This window comes from Schistosoma mansoni, chromosome 3 (assembly GCF_000237925.1).
Source record: "Schistosoma mansoni strain Puerto Rico chromosome 3, complete genome".
NCBI lineage: Eukaryota > Metazoa > Platyhelminthes > Trematoda > Strigeidida > Schistosomatidae > Schistosoma > Schistosoma mansoni.
In genome coordinates this window covers 8,252,235-8,268,204 of record NC_031497.1, presented here as the reverse complement: position 1 = coordinate 8,268,204, position 15,970 = coordinate 8,252,235, and the positions used below count along the sequence as shown (strand labels likewise).

The window sequence follows — 15,970 nt, the reverse complement described above, 5'->3', positions numbered from 1 at the left end:
TTGATATCTCACAACAGATTTGGTTGAACTCCACTAGTTACTGCTTCTCATTAGAACTCCAGGAAATACTTGTTGAAGTCAGTCACCATTGGGCATATGATTATTATCCGAAGGGGTTTCGTGGATATTTCAGTAATTTTATAGTTGAAATCATGAGACTGATAGATCCTGGGTTCGAATCTTGTGAGGGGGGATCGTGGATGCTCACTGCTGAGTAGTCCTACAATGGGACGAAACGACCGTTCAGTGCTTCCAAATTTTCTGTGGTTGTCTAGCTTCAATTGACTCATGATTTCAACTATAATATTACTAAAATCTTCACAAAACCCATTCTGATAATTACAATTTAGTAAATGTTCACAGTTAAATTTATAATATATTGTTAACATGATTTGGACATTTAGCAAATAGTTACTAGTAATAATAATGATAATAATAATATTTAAAATACCCCATTAGGTAAAAAAATTAAAGTCGAAAATACGGAACAACCACAACACCCGAAATTCAATTTTCACCTCATTAGAAGATTGCAAATTTCATTGTAATTTTTTTAAAATTATATTTTGTAATTAGTTTAAAACCGATGAAAACCAAAAACCAAAACAAAACAAACCTGTTTTATGCTTTTTCATAGCGGTTTGTTTCAAATAATATCAGTTTTTGTAATAAAACTTGATGTATATGCATTCAAATTTAGTAGATTAAATTGAAATTTCTAACCCTTTTATTTAGAATAAGTGAGACAATCACAAAATAGGGGAAAATGATGGATAATGTCTAAAAATTTTAATCAGTAATCATTAGTTAGTCTAATTATTTAGAATATTGGATTAAGTAGGGACTAGAAATGATATATAGATGAATAAATTGTTGAATAGTATCTCATGAGCTCTAGGAATGATCACAACGAAGAGAAATAAGTGAGAGCAAGTATCTACTATGTATCTTGGATGTTATCTGGATCTGGTTGTCAATTGGTGACAACAAATGTAAACTCAAGCATTCTATTGACTTCAGGAAATAATAATACTTCTCTAGATAGAGATGGAACACACTTCCGTTGATACGTTGAACTTCAGTTTTTAAACGATTGCGAAGGTGTATCAGCGGCATTTGGAACATCAGGTACGTATGTACCAGCTCATGGAGAAGGAGCTAGGATTGTATTTATTAACTGTTGAAAGATGGCTGCAACTGTCTTAATACAAAAAGGCGAGTAATAAAACTAGATCTAGTCATGGACCATATTAACATTTAACAATTTGTGACACGTAATGAACCATTCGGTCTCTTGTTTACTGGTACTGACAATGTTTATGCTGAGTGGGAGACAAGTGTGATGACACCTTAGTGCATATAATATATAGGACATCTGATAACTGCAGTCAGTTAAATCAACCAAATCCGGGCAAGTTTTATTCAGTTTGTGCTAAATAGCCTACTCTTGTAAAAGTAAATGTTTAAGGATATTTAATAGCCTGTCATATTCCCCAACGGGCGGAAATAAAAACCGAATACATTAAAGGCTCCTTTTAACTGTTTTCTCAGACTGAGGGTTTACCCAACATAACCAAATATCTGTGATATGGTGATGACATACAAAACTATATCTAGCTATAGTTGAGCTGAGTGCTTGTCATTACTTATGGTGGGAAACTCTCTGCACCCATGGTTTTGATTAAATATATCTCTTAAAGATCGATGGGGGCCCCAATATGTTTGGATATAAACTTGGTTCCACTTCAAGGCAGTAATTGAGATTAATTCGGTTGACTGAAGTAGCAATAGCAGTATCTGTAGTCAGTATGTTGGAACAGATTAAAATAGTGCTGTTTCTAATGACAGATCCCAATGAACTGCCAAGCTAAATAATGCAATCATGCTGATGGCGGGTGTTTCTTTGGACATCACAACGGCCTCGAGTGTGGTTCTTCAGTTATGGTAACTCCAGATTTTAGGGGTCTCAGATGGTTTGAAATCTGGCAGAATTGGTACAAATACCTTCACTGCCAAATTAAACCAGGGTGGCATTATGTTGAAACTAAAATAGCCGTTGGCCATTATTGGCTACGTCCTTAAGTTGTAGCTTCGGGTATCGGTAAAGACGGCTTGACATTATACGAATATTAATGAATTCCTGTGGCTGCTATCAACAATAAGGTGAAAGACTTTGAACTGGACAGCCATCAGTGACTTTTAACGAAACTATTCTCTTTGCGATTCACTATACAATAGGTGTCAGGGAACCGTCAGTTTTGCTAAATGATAGCTTCAACCATTGTTGTAGGTTAACAATAGGGAATTGTTCTTTAAAAGCTGGTTTAGTGACTAAATGGTATCAATGAAAGGATTATTGTGTAGGTTATGTGTCAAATGACATTTGAGAACTTATTGAACTCAGCTAGATATAATTTCACAAACAGACGCCATTACTTCCATGTACCATTCTGTCCCACAAAACAAAATTTTATAAGACCTTATGTCACCATAATCATGTGTCGAATGCAAAATTAGAGTCTATATCACAGTTGAACTCTGCAGTGCTATCAACAATGCCATCAGCATGGGGTGAAACAGTGGTAGTAGATAGGTTAGATAATTTAGATGATGTGAATCTAATGTTTTTCAGCATCTTAATCCATTTGATATACTGCTTCAGGAATAATCCAATTTTGGTAGGAGCGTTATTGACATTTGGTATGTTTGATTACTAAGCTAATAATCCCAAAATCCGACTTTAATGATAATGAACGATACTACTTTTTATCCACTAACTGGACACGTAATCCAAGTAATATATAGAAGATTTATTTCACCAACGAGAAGGAAGACTGCTCAGCGTACTAGTCTCGTATCTAAATATGGTTGTACTGTTCTTGAGAATAAAATAACAAAAAACTGGACTAAAATATAAGTGCATCAACAAGGTAAAACCAAGTTTCTAAGAATGAAGAACAAAAGTCTAGAGACAAAATTTTTTCTCGAAAAACGCCAAATTCAAGTGTTTTCAAAATACATTAGCTTATGATCTTGTAAATAAGTTCACAAAAAACATAGTTGTATACTCACCTGCAATAACAGTGAAGTTAGGTAACACATTGGGCATAAACTGAACATTCGCTGTAAACACAATGAACAAATACAAGATTTGTGTATAAATAATGTGTTCTGAAGGGGATCTAAAATATCATAAACCAGATTTATTCTAGACAAAAGCATTGACTATCTACGTTAAACAACCATTTCTTTAGATGATTTTACAAGCTTGGATCTGATCTCCTCGTATTTGTCCATACTTCAGTACTTCTTTTCTGTATGCACTTGTGACATTGTCAATTACCGAAAACAGGACTTCGAGGTTTTCTAGTGAATACGATAAATTTGGATCACAGAGTTGGGTTTTAATGGCTTACATTCTCAATTTAAGTTGATTCATGATTTGAAATGATCATCATCCAATATCATTATGAATAACTACCGTGTTCTTCCCCCTGTTGATTAGATATCTCAATTCTTTTCGCTAAGACTTCAGGAAATCAGATTTGATGACATTCACTAGTGAAAACCTTCCTAATAAATGTGCTGTATGTAAATATATGTACATTTTTGACAAATGTTTCATTTTTATCAACCTAGCTGTCTATCATTTTGTGGATGTTATACTTTAAGTTGGCATATACAGTTTATAAACTGTAATGGTTGATTGAAAAGGTGGTTTTGGAGTAAACACATTATCAATGATACAGTTACAGTGTAATTAGGCATGAAATGAAATTGACAACATTTGTAAAGTATTTTAATGCTTCAATTGACATAAGAATGAAATTCTATATTACTAGTTTATTTTTTCTAAAAATCAGAATCAAACAGACGATCCATGAGCACGAATTAGTATGTTGAATTTAAATGACGCCATTACTTGTCGTCAGAAAGTAATTGGAATGTGGAACTGTTTATCTAAGTAAAAATTATTTATTATTTTCAATGATAATTTGAATCTCAGCTCTTAAATACTCAAGAAATGTATTTACCTTAAAATAGTTTGAAGTTATGAATATTTTCTAGTTTTCTACGTTTTACACATTATAAAACTATTTCTTACCGCGAAAAGAAACACAACCCAACTGTCATTTGATGAATTTCATAACTCGACTGATCGAGTAACTTCAAAGTTATATGAACAGTATTTTTCAGAAAAAAAATAGACCAAAATGAAAATATCAGACTCAATTACTTGTTTATTCTCAGTTAAAGATACCGCATTCATTTAGTATTGTTTGTTTGAATCTTCTCATTGATGTTTAGGACTGCAACTGGTCAGTCTCCAATTGGCGTATGTGTATACTATGCGTATTGCCTCGATATAGCCTTAATTCATAAGCTTTGTAAGCAAAGATGGACAGTGGCTAGCAGTGGAATACAGGACGCGCGTTTCGTCCCATTTGGGACTCGTCAGCCGGATGTACCTGCATCTCAGAGTTGATGTTCACTCTGGGAAAGCGAAAGGTACTGGGTTCGAGTCCCAGAGTGAACACTAACTCTGAGATGAAGGTACATCCATATGACGAGTACCAAATAGGACGAAATGCGCGTCCTGTATTCCACTGCTAGCCACTATCCATCTTTGCTTGAAAGATACTGCAGTTTTTAAGTAAATTTTCATTTTAAAAAAGTCGATAATGAAAAATTCACTCCATAACTGCATATTTATGGCAGTAGTAATAATAACTAGTAATTCGATTTTATTAAAAAAATTGTTGAGATCATGAGTCAATTGAAGCTAAACCACATGGAAAACCTGGAAGTACTGGACGGCTGTTTCGTCCTATTATGGGACTCCTCACTAGCGCGCATCGACGATCCCGCCTCGCGAGATTCGGACTCAGTGCCTACCAGTGACTCCAGGTTTTCCAATTAACTTATGATCTCAACTATTGAAATGACTATAATAACCACAAAACCCCTTCTGATAAAAAAATAGTTTATTATTTACTATAACTATTTAATGAAATATTTCAACAAACTACGAAGACTTATTAAGGAAGATTAAATATATATATATATCATTTTCATTGATAGAAACGAACAGTTAATCGCATATTGAATCAGAAAGTAGTGACCTTAGAAAATTAGGTGAATGACCTTATATCCTACTTCTTTTTGTTTATCCAATTGTTTGTATTATTATTATTATCATTCCGTGTTTATTTCTTTATTGCCATCATATCTTTTTTTATCTTTAAACAATAATGTTCACTTTTTAAATTTCTGGATGGTTCGTTTTCTTTTATGTCGTCCACTTTTTTTAATTTTAATTTGTTCAGTGAAACAGTAAAACAAAGATGAATGAATGAATATATGTTAATGTATAATAGAGAGACTGAAATAAATACAAAAAACAAAGTGAGAAAATAAAATAGTTTAACACCTTATAGTTTTAACTTTTTTTTTCTCGGAGAATTTCATTTTGTTTGTTCGTTTCTATGCTCTTTTTTTATCATTTTGTTGTCACATTGCAATAAAAAATAAAAAAATATTAATGGGATAGATGTTAAGAAAATCACGAACGTTAAGACTTAACCTTCTCTTTACAGATGACTACAGATGAATACAGAAGTAGTTATAGCCAACATTCTTCGAAGGAATCGATGGAAAGGAGTTCAAAGTAGTTTGCATATTACTTAATCATTTTGTTGAATGGTGGTGATATCATGCAGATGAATGAAATGTCAAGAGAAGAATAGCAGTGGACTTGTTATTTAAGAATCTGGAAAGTAGGTAGATTGGTCTATATCTCTGTTGACAATATTTCTGTTACCACAGATTTAATTGATTATTCACTTAATTTGGCTGTGAATGATTGTTTTTGGCCGGTTAGGAGTCTGTTGAGTAATACAGTAGTTGCAAATAAAATCATTGATAATAAAAAAATATCGAAGAAAAACTTTTTCCTTCTGCTTTCAGCGGCTAATGAGTATATTTTTCCTTATATACTAGAGAAGCTTATGTATATGTCGTTGTTATTTATATTTTTTATGGCCTAAGCTTGGAATATTTTTGCATGGAAAGAATTGTATCAAATTAGACAACGTTTTGTGAAACTACTATGAATAATTACAGTGGTCAGTGAATCAAATCATAAAGTACTGTCTTTCTCGATTGGGAAATCACTTTTGACATTCAAATCAATGAGATTTCAAAAGACATTTAGGTGTTATACAGCTAAAAGATGGTTGCATTATTCGGTATTGGGAATGAAGAATTGTGGAACATCTCAGTTCACTCCTTACTATTTAATGATTTAGTGAAATATCCTATTTTATATCAAACGTTTGTTTAAGTGATAACAATTGAAGTGTAACGTGTTTACACCGTAACTTTTAGTTAAATAATTTACAAAACCAAACTATTGATTAGGAATTATGATTAAAAAATTCCCAACATGAATGAATTACCTGGCATATACAAATGACTATCTGACCATCTACTTAAATTTGTTCCAATTTCACTTGATCGTTGAGAAGTTGAATATGCTTGTTCTTCTAACTGTTTCGTTATTTTTTTAGCCAGAAAACAAGCTGAATTTTCTAAATTTAACAATTTTACAGATTCTAATTTAAAAGGAATAAATAATTTTTTATTATTTTGTAAAGTAATTTCAGCTTTATCCAAATTAGATAATTGACAATCGGTTAATAATTTAGAAAGTTTCGGTATATTATTTGATTGTACATAAAGGTTTATTGGTTGATTAACATTATGTAGATTTGTATTTTGTATCATTTGAAATGAATTAATGTTAGTTATAGCAGAATCATTAGATAAAAGAAATATTTCTTCACCATCATTTGGTAAACCCAAAGGTAGAAATATCCAATCCAATTCAAACGATGCTATATCAGATTCATTTTGTGGCATTTTAAATTGTATGATCTAGTAAATTATAAAAAATATAGATTAACAGATATTGAATTAAGTGAATGCTTTTGTTTTTACTTGCTTTGCTGTTACATAATGAAAATAAAAATAGAGTCATTAGAGTCATTACACTATTTGATGCCAGTTCAATAGTCGAAGCACTTGCCCTAGGAACCTGGACCTTCAGTCTCGCTTGTGAAAACTCAATCTCTAGACCACTGAGCCGACATCCAATGGTATGCATGTACCTAATTCACGATAAATTCCAACCCTCTTCCAGTTCCTACTGTAGATAACTGTTTCACATACGACACGACTGAACTCCATTAATCAGGGCTACTTACTAGAATCCCAATAGTTACATCTTGAAGATAGTCACTAGTGATTTTAGAGTTAAAATTTTGTTCCGCTACTACAACCTTTCCCAAACGCCTTACAGTTGTTAACAAGGGAAGTTTAAAACATACTCTATTTTATTAGAAATAATACTTTTTAAATAATAGGTATTTCTTACCGAATGAAAATTCTGGCAATTTAGTAGGTAAAGATGAAGATGAATAAATAACAGTTATATGAAGAGCTGAAAGAAACAACTTTAATTTAAACACGGGGGCTGAATTTTAAAAAAAATTGGCTACCATAATAATAATATGAAACCAATTTGAAACCTAATCACCCTGGATAATAAGCTGATATTAGCAGGGTAGGTTTAAGGTGAGAACAAACTGTTTTTGAATACACCAAGGCGGTTTGAATTTTCGTATGGCTAAGGCTTCAATAAACCTTAGTATACGCCCTTTTACACTTTTATACAACACCACAAAAGGTGAGTTTAGATCAATCTTATGACCTGTTTCGATTATGTTTGTTAATAGTAGATGATGGATGTTTGTCCTCTACTCTTATCGGGTCATTTGGTTCTATTTGTTTCTGCAACTATTTTGGTACATGTTCACATTATTATTATTATTATGCAATATCGAGGCAATACGCACAGGATGAACATATGCCAACAAGAGACTGATCAATTGCAGTCTTAAACATCAATGGGAAAATTCAAACAAACAATATCAAGTGCATTCAATATATCACATAGTTCTGATAATCTTCGTCTTCTTATTACACTATCGAAATTTATCAAAGGCACTAATTGCTTTAAATATCATATAAATGTTCATACTCCTATATATTTTACCTAAGTGATTAAGCACTAAGCTGAACATGAAAGAATGCTACCATAACCCCTGACTCTTTGTAGAAGTTATCAGGAAATTATCAAACTTATCCCCAAGTAATTAGTTATTTCAACTAATACACTAGATTTAAAAGATTGTTATTTTATATTTAACCTAACTTGTGATAAAGTAACAATTGCTCCGTTACGGTATCTGCGCTTGAACAATCACATTCGGTTCAATTAATTTGAGAAACAATCCGATCTCATAAAAACTATGAGTAAGTGTTTATTTGATAGCCACCAGTGAAGATTGTATTACTTTAAAGGGAAACAATTACCCCTACAGTGATACTATAATTTATGGATCACCTTTGAGCAGCGCTAAAATGACCCTAAATTGTCCACTTACTCCGGTTAAATGAGGGTTATATATTAGTGTAAAGAGTTAGAATTAGGATTTACAGTTGAACTTAAGGGTTAAGAACTAGATTTAATGTTTACATCACTAACTAACATCAGCTACAATGCTAAAATGGTATATAGAGAAATGAGTGAATACATTTCGCGCCAAAATTTAAGATCTGCTATCTGAAGTCTGATTGGTTCATCCGTAAATTATGGTCTCGCCACTCCTACTAGTAATCCAAAATTTTATGAAAATTTCAATGATCTTTGATTTTCATTTCGTTTATCACTTACCTCATATACATATAATTTCTCTGAACTAACTTCAGGATTAATTCTATTTTGTAATATTTCTGCAAGAGTTAAATTAATCTTGTTTAATGTATTTAATTCATAATTTGTTAATTTCTCTGGCCATTGAAATTTCATTCGTAATTTAGAATTGGTTACTAAAAGTTGAACTGATGGAACTTTAGCTGATAATCGAAATTCAATTTCAACACTTTGAGCAAGTTTTGCATTTGTTGCATGAAAGCTAATTTAAAATAAATAAGATACATGTTAAATAAGGAAATTAATAATTGGATCTAATTTAGAAGACTTCTATTATGTAAATAAGTATAGAACATACAAATAAATAATATTATATTGATTAAATTCTTCTGTAAAGAAATTATATTAACATATACACGTATGTATATGTCATCATGGTGTGCGCTACTAATGTTAACAGATATAAGTAGTATCTATCACCAATCGAAAGTAGAATGTCTGGAGGCAGAAGGTTGAGAAAACCAAAGAGAAGAAAATGACAATGGAGAGTGATTGGTATGGAAACGAAGGAACAGCAAAGTCTTAGACAGTTGATGCATATTTTGGAAACGAAGTATTTACTTGTATGGTTCTCAGAATTTATCAAGATATTCTGTAATGTTGCATTGGAATACATTTGGTTGTCCCCCACTAGTGTCTCGTTCACTACATCATAACCAAACTAGATAATTTGTGGTCTGTGATGTAGCAAACAAAGAATTTTTTTAAAATATTAAATTTTCTTAAGAGGCTTCTATTTTGAAAGCTCCAGTCTAGTGAAAATATAATTGCCGGCATTCTAAAATGAGACAATACCCAATAGTATTGAATGGATTCTTCATACGTTGTATCAATAATTGTAGGTTCCTAGTCGAAAAAGTGGGATTTCTGAAAGTAATGTGAAATTTTATTTTTAAAAAAATTTAAATAACCATGTGGAAAAGGTATATCAGGCGTAATAACAAGCATCCATTAAAATATATATTTAGTTATCTAAGCGTATATTTAAAATAAATCACATTATTGGAAATTAATTGGCCGAAAACATTTACGATTTAAAATCTTTGATAGTTAGAATTTTGTGTGAATACACTGGTGATTTATTCATCAACGTAAATTACACATTCCATACAATTCTTTCCGGTGAATATTCTGACAAAATTAAGTTTCCTAAATCTCTTGAATCGTAAGATAAGAAAGTTTGGAATTCATTTCGCTTCTTTGGGATGTGAAATGCAACATCAGGACGGGTATATGTCAATACTTGTACTTACTATCGAAAATGGAATGGTCGAGTGTTCTGGTTTTATTACTTACCATGAGAGTCTCATAATTCTTGATGGATTATTAACTGACAGAGTTTCAGTGCAGACATAAAGCTCTCATCTGGATTTCGGTAAATTGTGTTACATACGACAAAAAAATGTTTGTCTGTTTGTTAGCAGGCAAATGTACTGCAGTGTAATTCGCTTCTTATGAAGTTGTATTAATGAAACATGGCCGAGATCGGTAAAACATACGTATACGGTGCAAGAACTTCATTATAAGTATAGTTGAAACATTAATTCAGTAACTTAGATGTTATATGTTTACTGACGGTTAAAAATAACAAATCGGTTGATGAGGAAGCTACATTGAATGTGTTAATGTGTCTGTAGTATGTTATGTATGACCAGCTTCCATTGATCCAACTACTTTTGTATAGAAGCTTTTGAGCAAATTTAAATATAGCTAGAAGTTGCCAGACAAAAACATTGTATCATTCTAAAACTAAATGTTAGTTTGACCAGTCCCGATAACTGAGGACTGTTTGTTATCCCTACGGTAGTCTTTTTCCATAGTTGGAGACTTTACGTAAAATTTTTCAAGATTAACTTCAGTAGCATAGTTGGATTCATCTACTATATCTAAAGATTCATTGACTGTCATTCTCTGAACTCATTTGTTCATGTTTAAGTATATCTATCATGTTCTGATAATACTTAACCTCATTTGTTTTTCATCTCAACTATTCCCTAGTTCATTATATTGAATTTACGGCTCGGCAACTTGGACAGGTGGATATTCCTCAAAGGTCTTACGTTGACTATAAGTAATTAGATGATTCTTCAGAATCTAGCACATAACTAAATACTAACGGTAGCAATATAAGTTTAAATATATTATATCAGATTTGTAATTATGATTACTAGTATTAATTCACTTTAAATTAGCTGATATTGATATAAGTTCATACATTGTAGAAATATAATTTCTACCCATTTCCTACTTTCATTCTTTATAAATGTTTATTATTTTATACAAGACACATTACACTTTTACAATTTAAAAAAAATACGAATATTATTCTTGATTACTAAGCAAGGAAACTGTAAAATTTCATAGTTTAATCTTATGGATATGGAACATAAACATTAGTTTTACTAAAATCATCTATTAAAACATCTATCATTATCAGGGTTTATTTAAAGAACATATAAATTAGCTATTCATAAACGTCATCTTTGAAATATAAACCTACTCATTGAATTCACTTCGTATTGTTTGTTCGAATCTTCCCATTGATTCTTAGGACTGAAATTGATCAGTCTCTTTGCACAAGCAAGTGACTATCAGGACTCAGTATATGAGTAGATAACGTAATGGCGTTTGAAGCGAATGATACTGGGTTCGAGTCCCAGAGTGAACACCAACTCTGAGATGCAGATACATCCAGCTGACGAGTCCTAAATAAAATGAAACGCGCGTCCGGGATTCCACTGCTAGCCACTATCCATATTTACTTAGAATACTCATTGAATTCTAGCTATACAAAGAGGTCTTAATTTACTACTAATCTAAATAATTCTTTGTAAATACTAATAATTTCAACACCAGTAATGTTACATGTATTTATTACATGTATGAATACTATTTATTATCTTCTTATTGATAGAATTTTTAACTATATCCATTAAAAATTGACATGGTTTTTAATTAGTACTTTCATAATATCTATAGCCAGGAAATCTATACCACATGGAATATAATGTAAAAATCAATCAGAAAAGAAAGATCTGCCTTCTGACAGTTTATTAAAGTAAAAAAAGTTTTATTTAACCAACAATTTATTTAGTAATTTTTCTCTATATACTTCATGTGTACAAATAATCTATTATTAATGTACACAATATTGGTAACCATAGTATCTCAATTATACATAAACAATTAACGAAATACTTTTTTTTGTTTTTTGGCATTAGTATTCTAATGAGAAGAAAAAACAATAGAGAAACCATTTTTGAGTTGCTTTTCTCCTTTTTTAGTGAATAAACATTGTTCATCAATTTTGTTATTTATCAAGGTGTAATATTTTACCTTTTCTTGACTACATAAAATATAGTTTCATACATTGAATAGAATTAATCTCAGATGACAATACATATTCATAGTTGTTCATTTACTTATTTATTTTAGGAAAAACAGTATAGAAATATACAGAATAGATTTTGTTTCTGTGTTTAACCTTTAAAATTGCTAACATTCTAGTACCTTCATTCATGCTATTTTAAAATCCCAGTAGAACTGCCACTCATACATCTTTGCCATTTAACTGATCATGATAGTAGGATTTATCTATGAAAATACTAAAAACTTACAGAGAAAATCTATGCAAACAGTTACTTGCAGACAGGTAAACTCAACTAAGATTAAAAATAACAAGTAACTAAACAAGGCGATCTTTTCCGATTATCGATTTACCAGGTGAAGTACGAGGTAAAAGGAATAATAAATACGGAATGTAAACAATACTTTTGAATAAAAGTGATTGAAATTTAAATAATTTCAAAGTTCCTCTCAGCAAACTGGTCAGAGTTTTTCCAAGACACCAACCAAAATAATAATTACCGAAGATAAATAAGGTTTACAAACCAGACCAAGTTGAAACCTTGTTCAATCATGTTTAAATGGTGATAGTAAATTAATAAGTGATTAGATGCAAAATACATTTACAATATGCAGTTTGAATGAGTTTGTATAAATCAGTATATCGTTGCCATTTAGAATTCATTGAATAAACGAAACCGTTGGTTACGAACAAAAATATATTTGATAATTTAGATTTGGATCCTTCCCCTAAAGAGGTTCGCACCAGTTTGCTGGGCCAGAAGTTGGAATAATTTGAAATTATTCAAATATGACTTTTACACTTAATGTATTTTACAAACTTGGCGCCAAATTTCAAACTTCCATAAAATTTTTTATATAAAAGACTAAATGTTTAAGATTTTTTCATGTGATTTTGCCAGTGTGCTATTTCCCGGGAAAAATAAGTGAACCAGTCTAATAATATGTGTTTATTTAAAAGGTGTCATAAATCATAATTTTGTATATCTGGTAAGTGAATGCAAGAGTGAAACTATTACCTGGCATAGTGTCAACGATGACTATATATTTGTTCAGTCATTGTTGTCTAGATGATAAAGAAGATTATCAGAATGAGGATTTGTAGAGATTGTGAAAGTTTAAACTGTTGAATTCATGAGTCGATCTAAGTAAGACCACCATTGAAAACCTGGAAACACTGGACGACCGTTTCATCCTGGTATGGAACTCCTTAGTGGTGCGAATCCACTATCCCGCCACGGGACTCGAACCCAGGACTTTCGAACTCATGCGCGAACGCTTGATCTGGAAGAAAATTTCTCGAAGGTAATATTTCTCTGTTGTATTCGAAGTATTATAAAACATGTTGACTAAACAAAGAATTTCAAACTTCACATAAGAAAGTTGATATATATTCAACTTATGGTTCGAATATTGTATTCAATTTACTTCTTAGTTCAAGTTAACATAGTATTTCTGAAATTATTTTACAACTTTTATTATTAGAATTTGTTACCCCTTCCACTTTTTTTCTGTAGAAAGGTATTTTTTATTTCTTAGAAAATTAAAATTGTTTTGTATAGTTAATTATAAATATATTTGTTTAACTTACAAAAGTGTTATAATTTGTGATATCTTCAAATTACTTATTACGCATACTTCACCAGTTTGTACATTCCATGAAAATGGTGAATCACCTAGAGGATATTAAAATAAAAAAGGTTATTTAAAACAAATAATTATCATAACTAACAGATTAAACCAATAGAAGTTATACATTAGACCTCAGTTTCGTAATAATAGTTGTATATTTGAAAGGTATTTTGGTGTGGTCTACTTATATCCACATAAGTAGTATATGGTGATGGTCAGACATAGAATGTGTTTTGGCAGAAGATCGATAGGGAACGAACAGAAATGAAGTGCAATCGGCACGAAAATGCATGAACAATGAAATCAGAGAAGATGGACTGATATTTGCAGAAGGAACAGTCATGATTGAAACAATTGATTGTTATTTTGCAAATTAATGGTATACTATATGGTTATCAAAATTTAGTGAGATAGTCTGTGGGTTGTGTTTAAATACATTCGATTGTCTCCACTCTTGTTCTTGTTCATTACAGTATTATTATGAGCTAATCAGTTTTTAATGAAATGTAGATGTTTAAAGAAAAGAACATTTTCTTTTAAATGACATCATTTGTTTCAATTGTACAATTAAATCCACCTCTAGTAGTCTATGATAAAATAGTGGGGGTTTATGAGTCACTTAACAAAGTTATAGAAAGTAATCAAAATTTTCCAAAGATCGAATATATTAGTCTACATTAATGCACTAAAACGGTCTCTCTAAAACTTTAAACTAAATATTTACATTTGGAACGACAGAAAAAACTGTTTATTGACATAAATCTGTAAAATAAAATCTAGTTAACCGGATGATTTGTAGCAGTAGGCTTTATAATTCGCTGCTGGGTAATCATCAACTAAACTACAAATGACGAATTAGAATGTGATCTCTACTACCCTGGTGTTATGTAGACGGGTTTTACACAGTAGCTGACAATTTTTCATTTTAGGTAACTATCTAAATCTTATGAATTCAATTATTAATTGAAAACAAAATCATATATCTATGTGTAATCACTAATTGAGACGTAATTCTAATAACAATTATTTACAGTCATGATCATTTCCAACATTGTAATTATTTCGTAGTTCTGTTAGCAATGTAATGTCATATCCTAACAGTAAATCAATTGATTCATTTGGTGTTCTTTGTTTGTATCTTCCCATTGTTGTTTAGGACTGCAATTGATCAGTGTCTTGTTGGCATATGTTCATCCTATGCGGATCGCCTCGATATTGCCTTGCCACACAAGCTTTATAAGCAATGATGGATAGTGGCTAGCAGTAAATTCCAGGACGTGCGTCCTGCCAATAGGAGACTGATCAATCGCAGTCCTAAACATCAATGGGAACATTCAAACAAACAATGCCAAATGAATTTAAACTTCACCTCATTGCAGAAACACATGGCTATTGGAACTCAATAACTAAATGGATAACGCGATAGCGTCTGAAGCGAATAGTACTAGGTTAGCGTCCACGAGTGAACATCAACTATGAGATGCAAATACATCCAGCTGACGAGTCCCAAATAGGACGAAACGAGCGTCTTAGATTTCACTGCTAACCACTATCCATCTTTGTTTACAATCAATTAATTGTTTCAAAATAGATTTCGAGGATTAATCAACCTGAGTATGAATAAAAAAGTGTTTCCATTCAATCTGTGATCTCTAATTGTTAAAATACTTAGAATTTTTTATAAATCTTAATGTTACAAAACAATGAACAGATTACTGATTATGGAGAATACATTTTCAAATATTTGGTTATAAATATATGAGGCATTACAATTTTTTGTTAGGCAAAATGTATTTCTTGAGTTATAAAACTTATTTCCACGTATAATTAAGGAAGTGGTTCTGTGTTATCTATTTACTAATAATGATTATTTCATTGATAGAGATTAACTTAATGACAATCGGATTAATAAAATATTATCAAACCATCTTGATGTGTTTTATATTTGAAAACCAATTATCAATATAAATAAATCAAATATTCTGATTAATTTCATATGGTTGAAATCACGAGTAAGTTGAAACTAAACCACCATTGAAAACCTGGAAGTACTGGAAGGCCGTTTCGTCCTATTGTGGGACTCCTCAGAAGTGCCCATTCACGATCCCGCCTCATGAGATTCAAAACCAAGACTTA

The 15,970-nt window shown here is 31.3% G+C and overlaps 1 protein-coding gene across 1 annotated transcript in view; it reads right to left on the bottom strand.

Annotated features, from left to right (window-relative positions):
- Positions 1–5,207: 5,207 nt before the first annotated feature.
- Smp_129470 (hypothetical protein) overlaps positions 5,208–15,970 on the bottom strand; it is a gene marked incomplete at both ends in the record, with an annotated part of 33,514 nt that continues 22,751 nt past the window's right edge. Inside the window, 3 exons of the mRNA XM_018799105.1 lie at positions 5,208–5,383; positions 6,459–6,936; positions 13,841–13,878. Of these exons, the coding sequence (XP_018650927.1) occupies positions 5,208–5,383; positions 6,459–6,936; positions 13,841–13,878 (692 nt within the window). The remainder of the gene's footprint in view (positions 5,384–6,458; positions 6,937–13,840; positions 13,879–15,970) is intronic.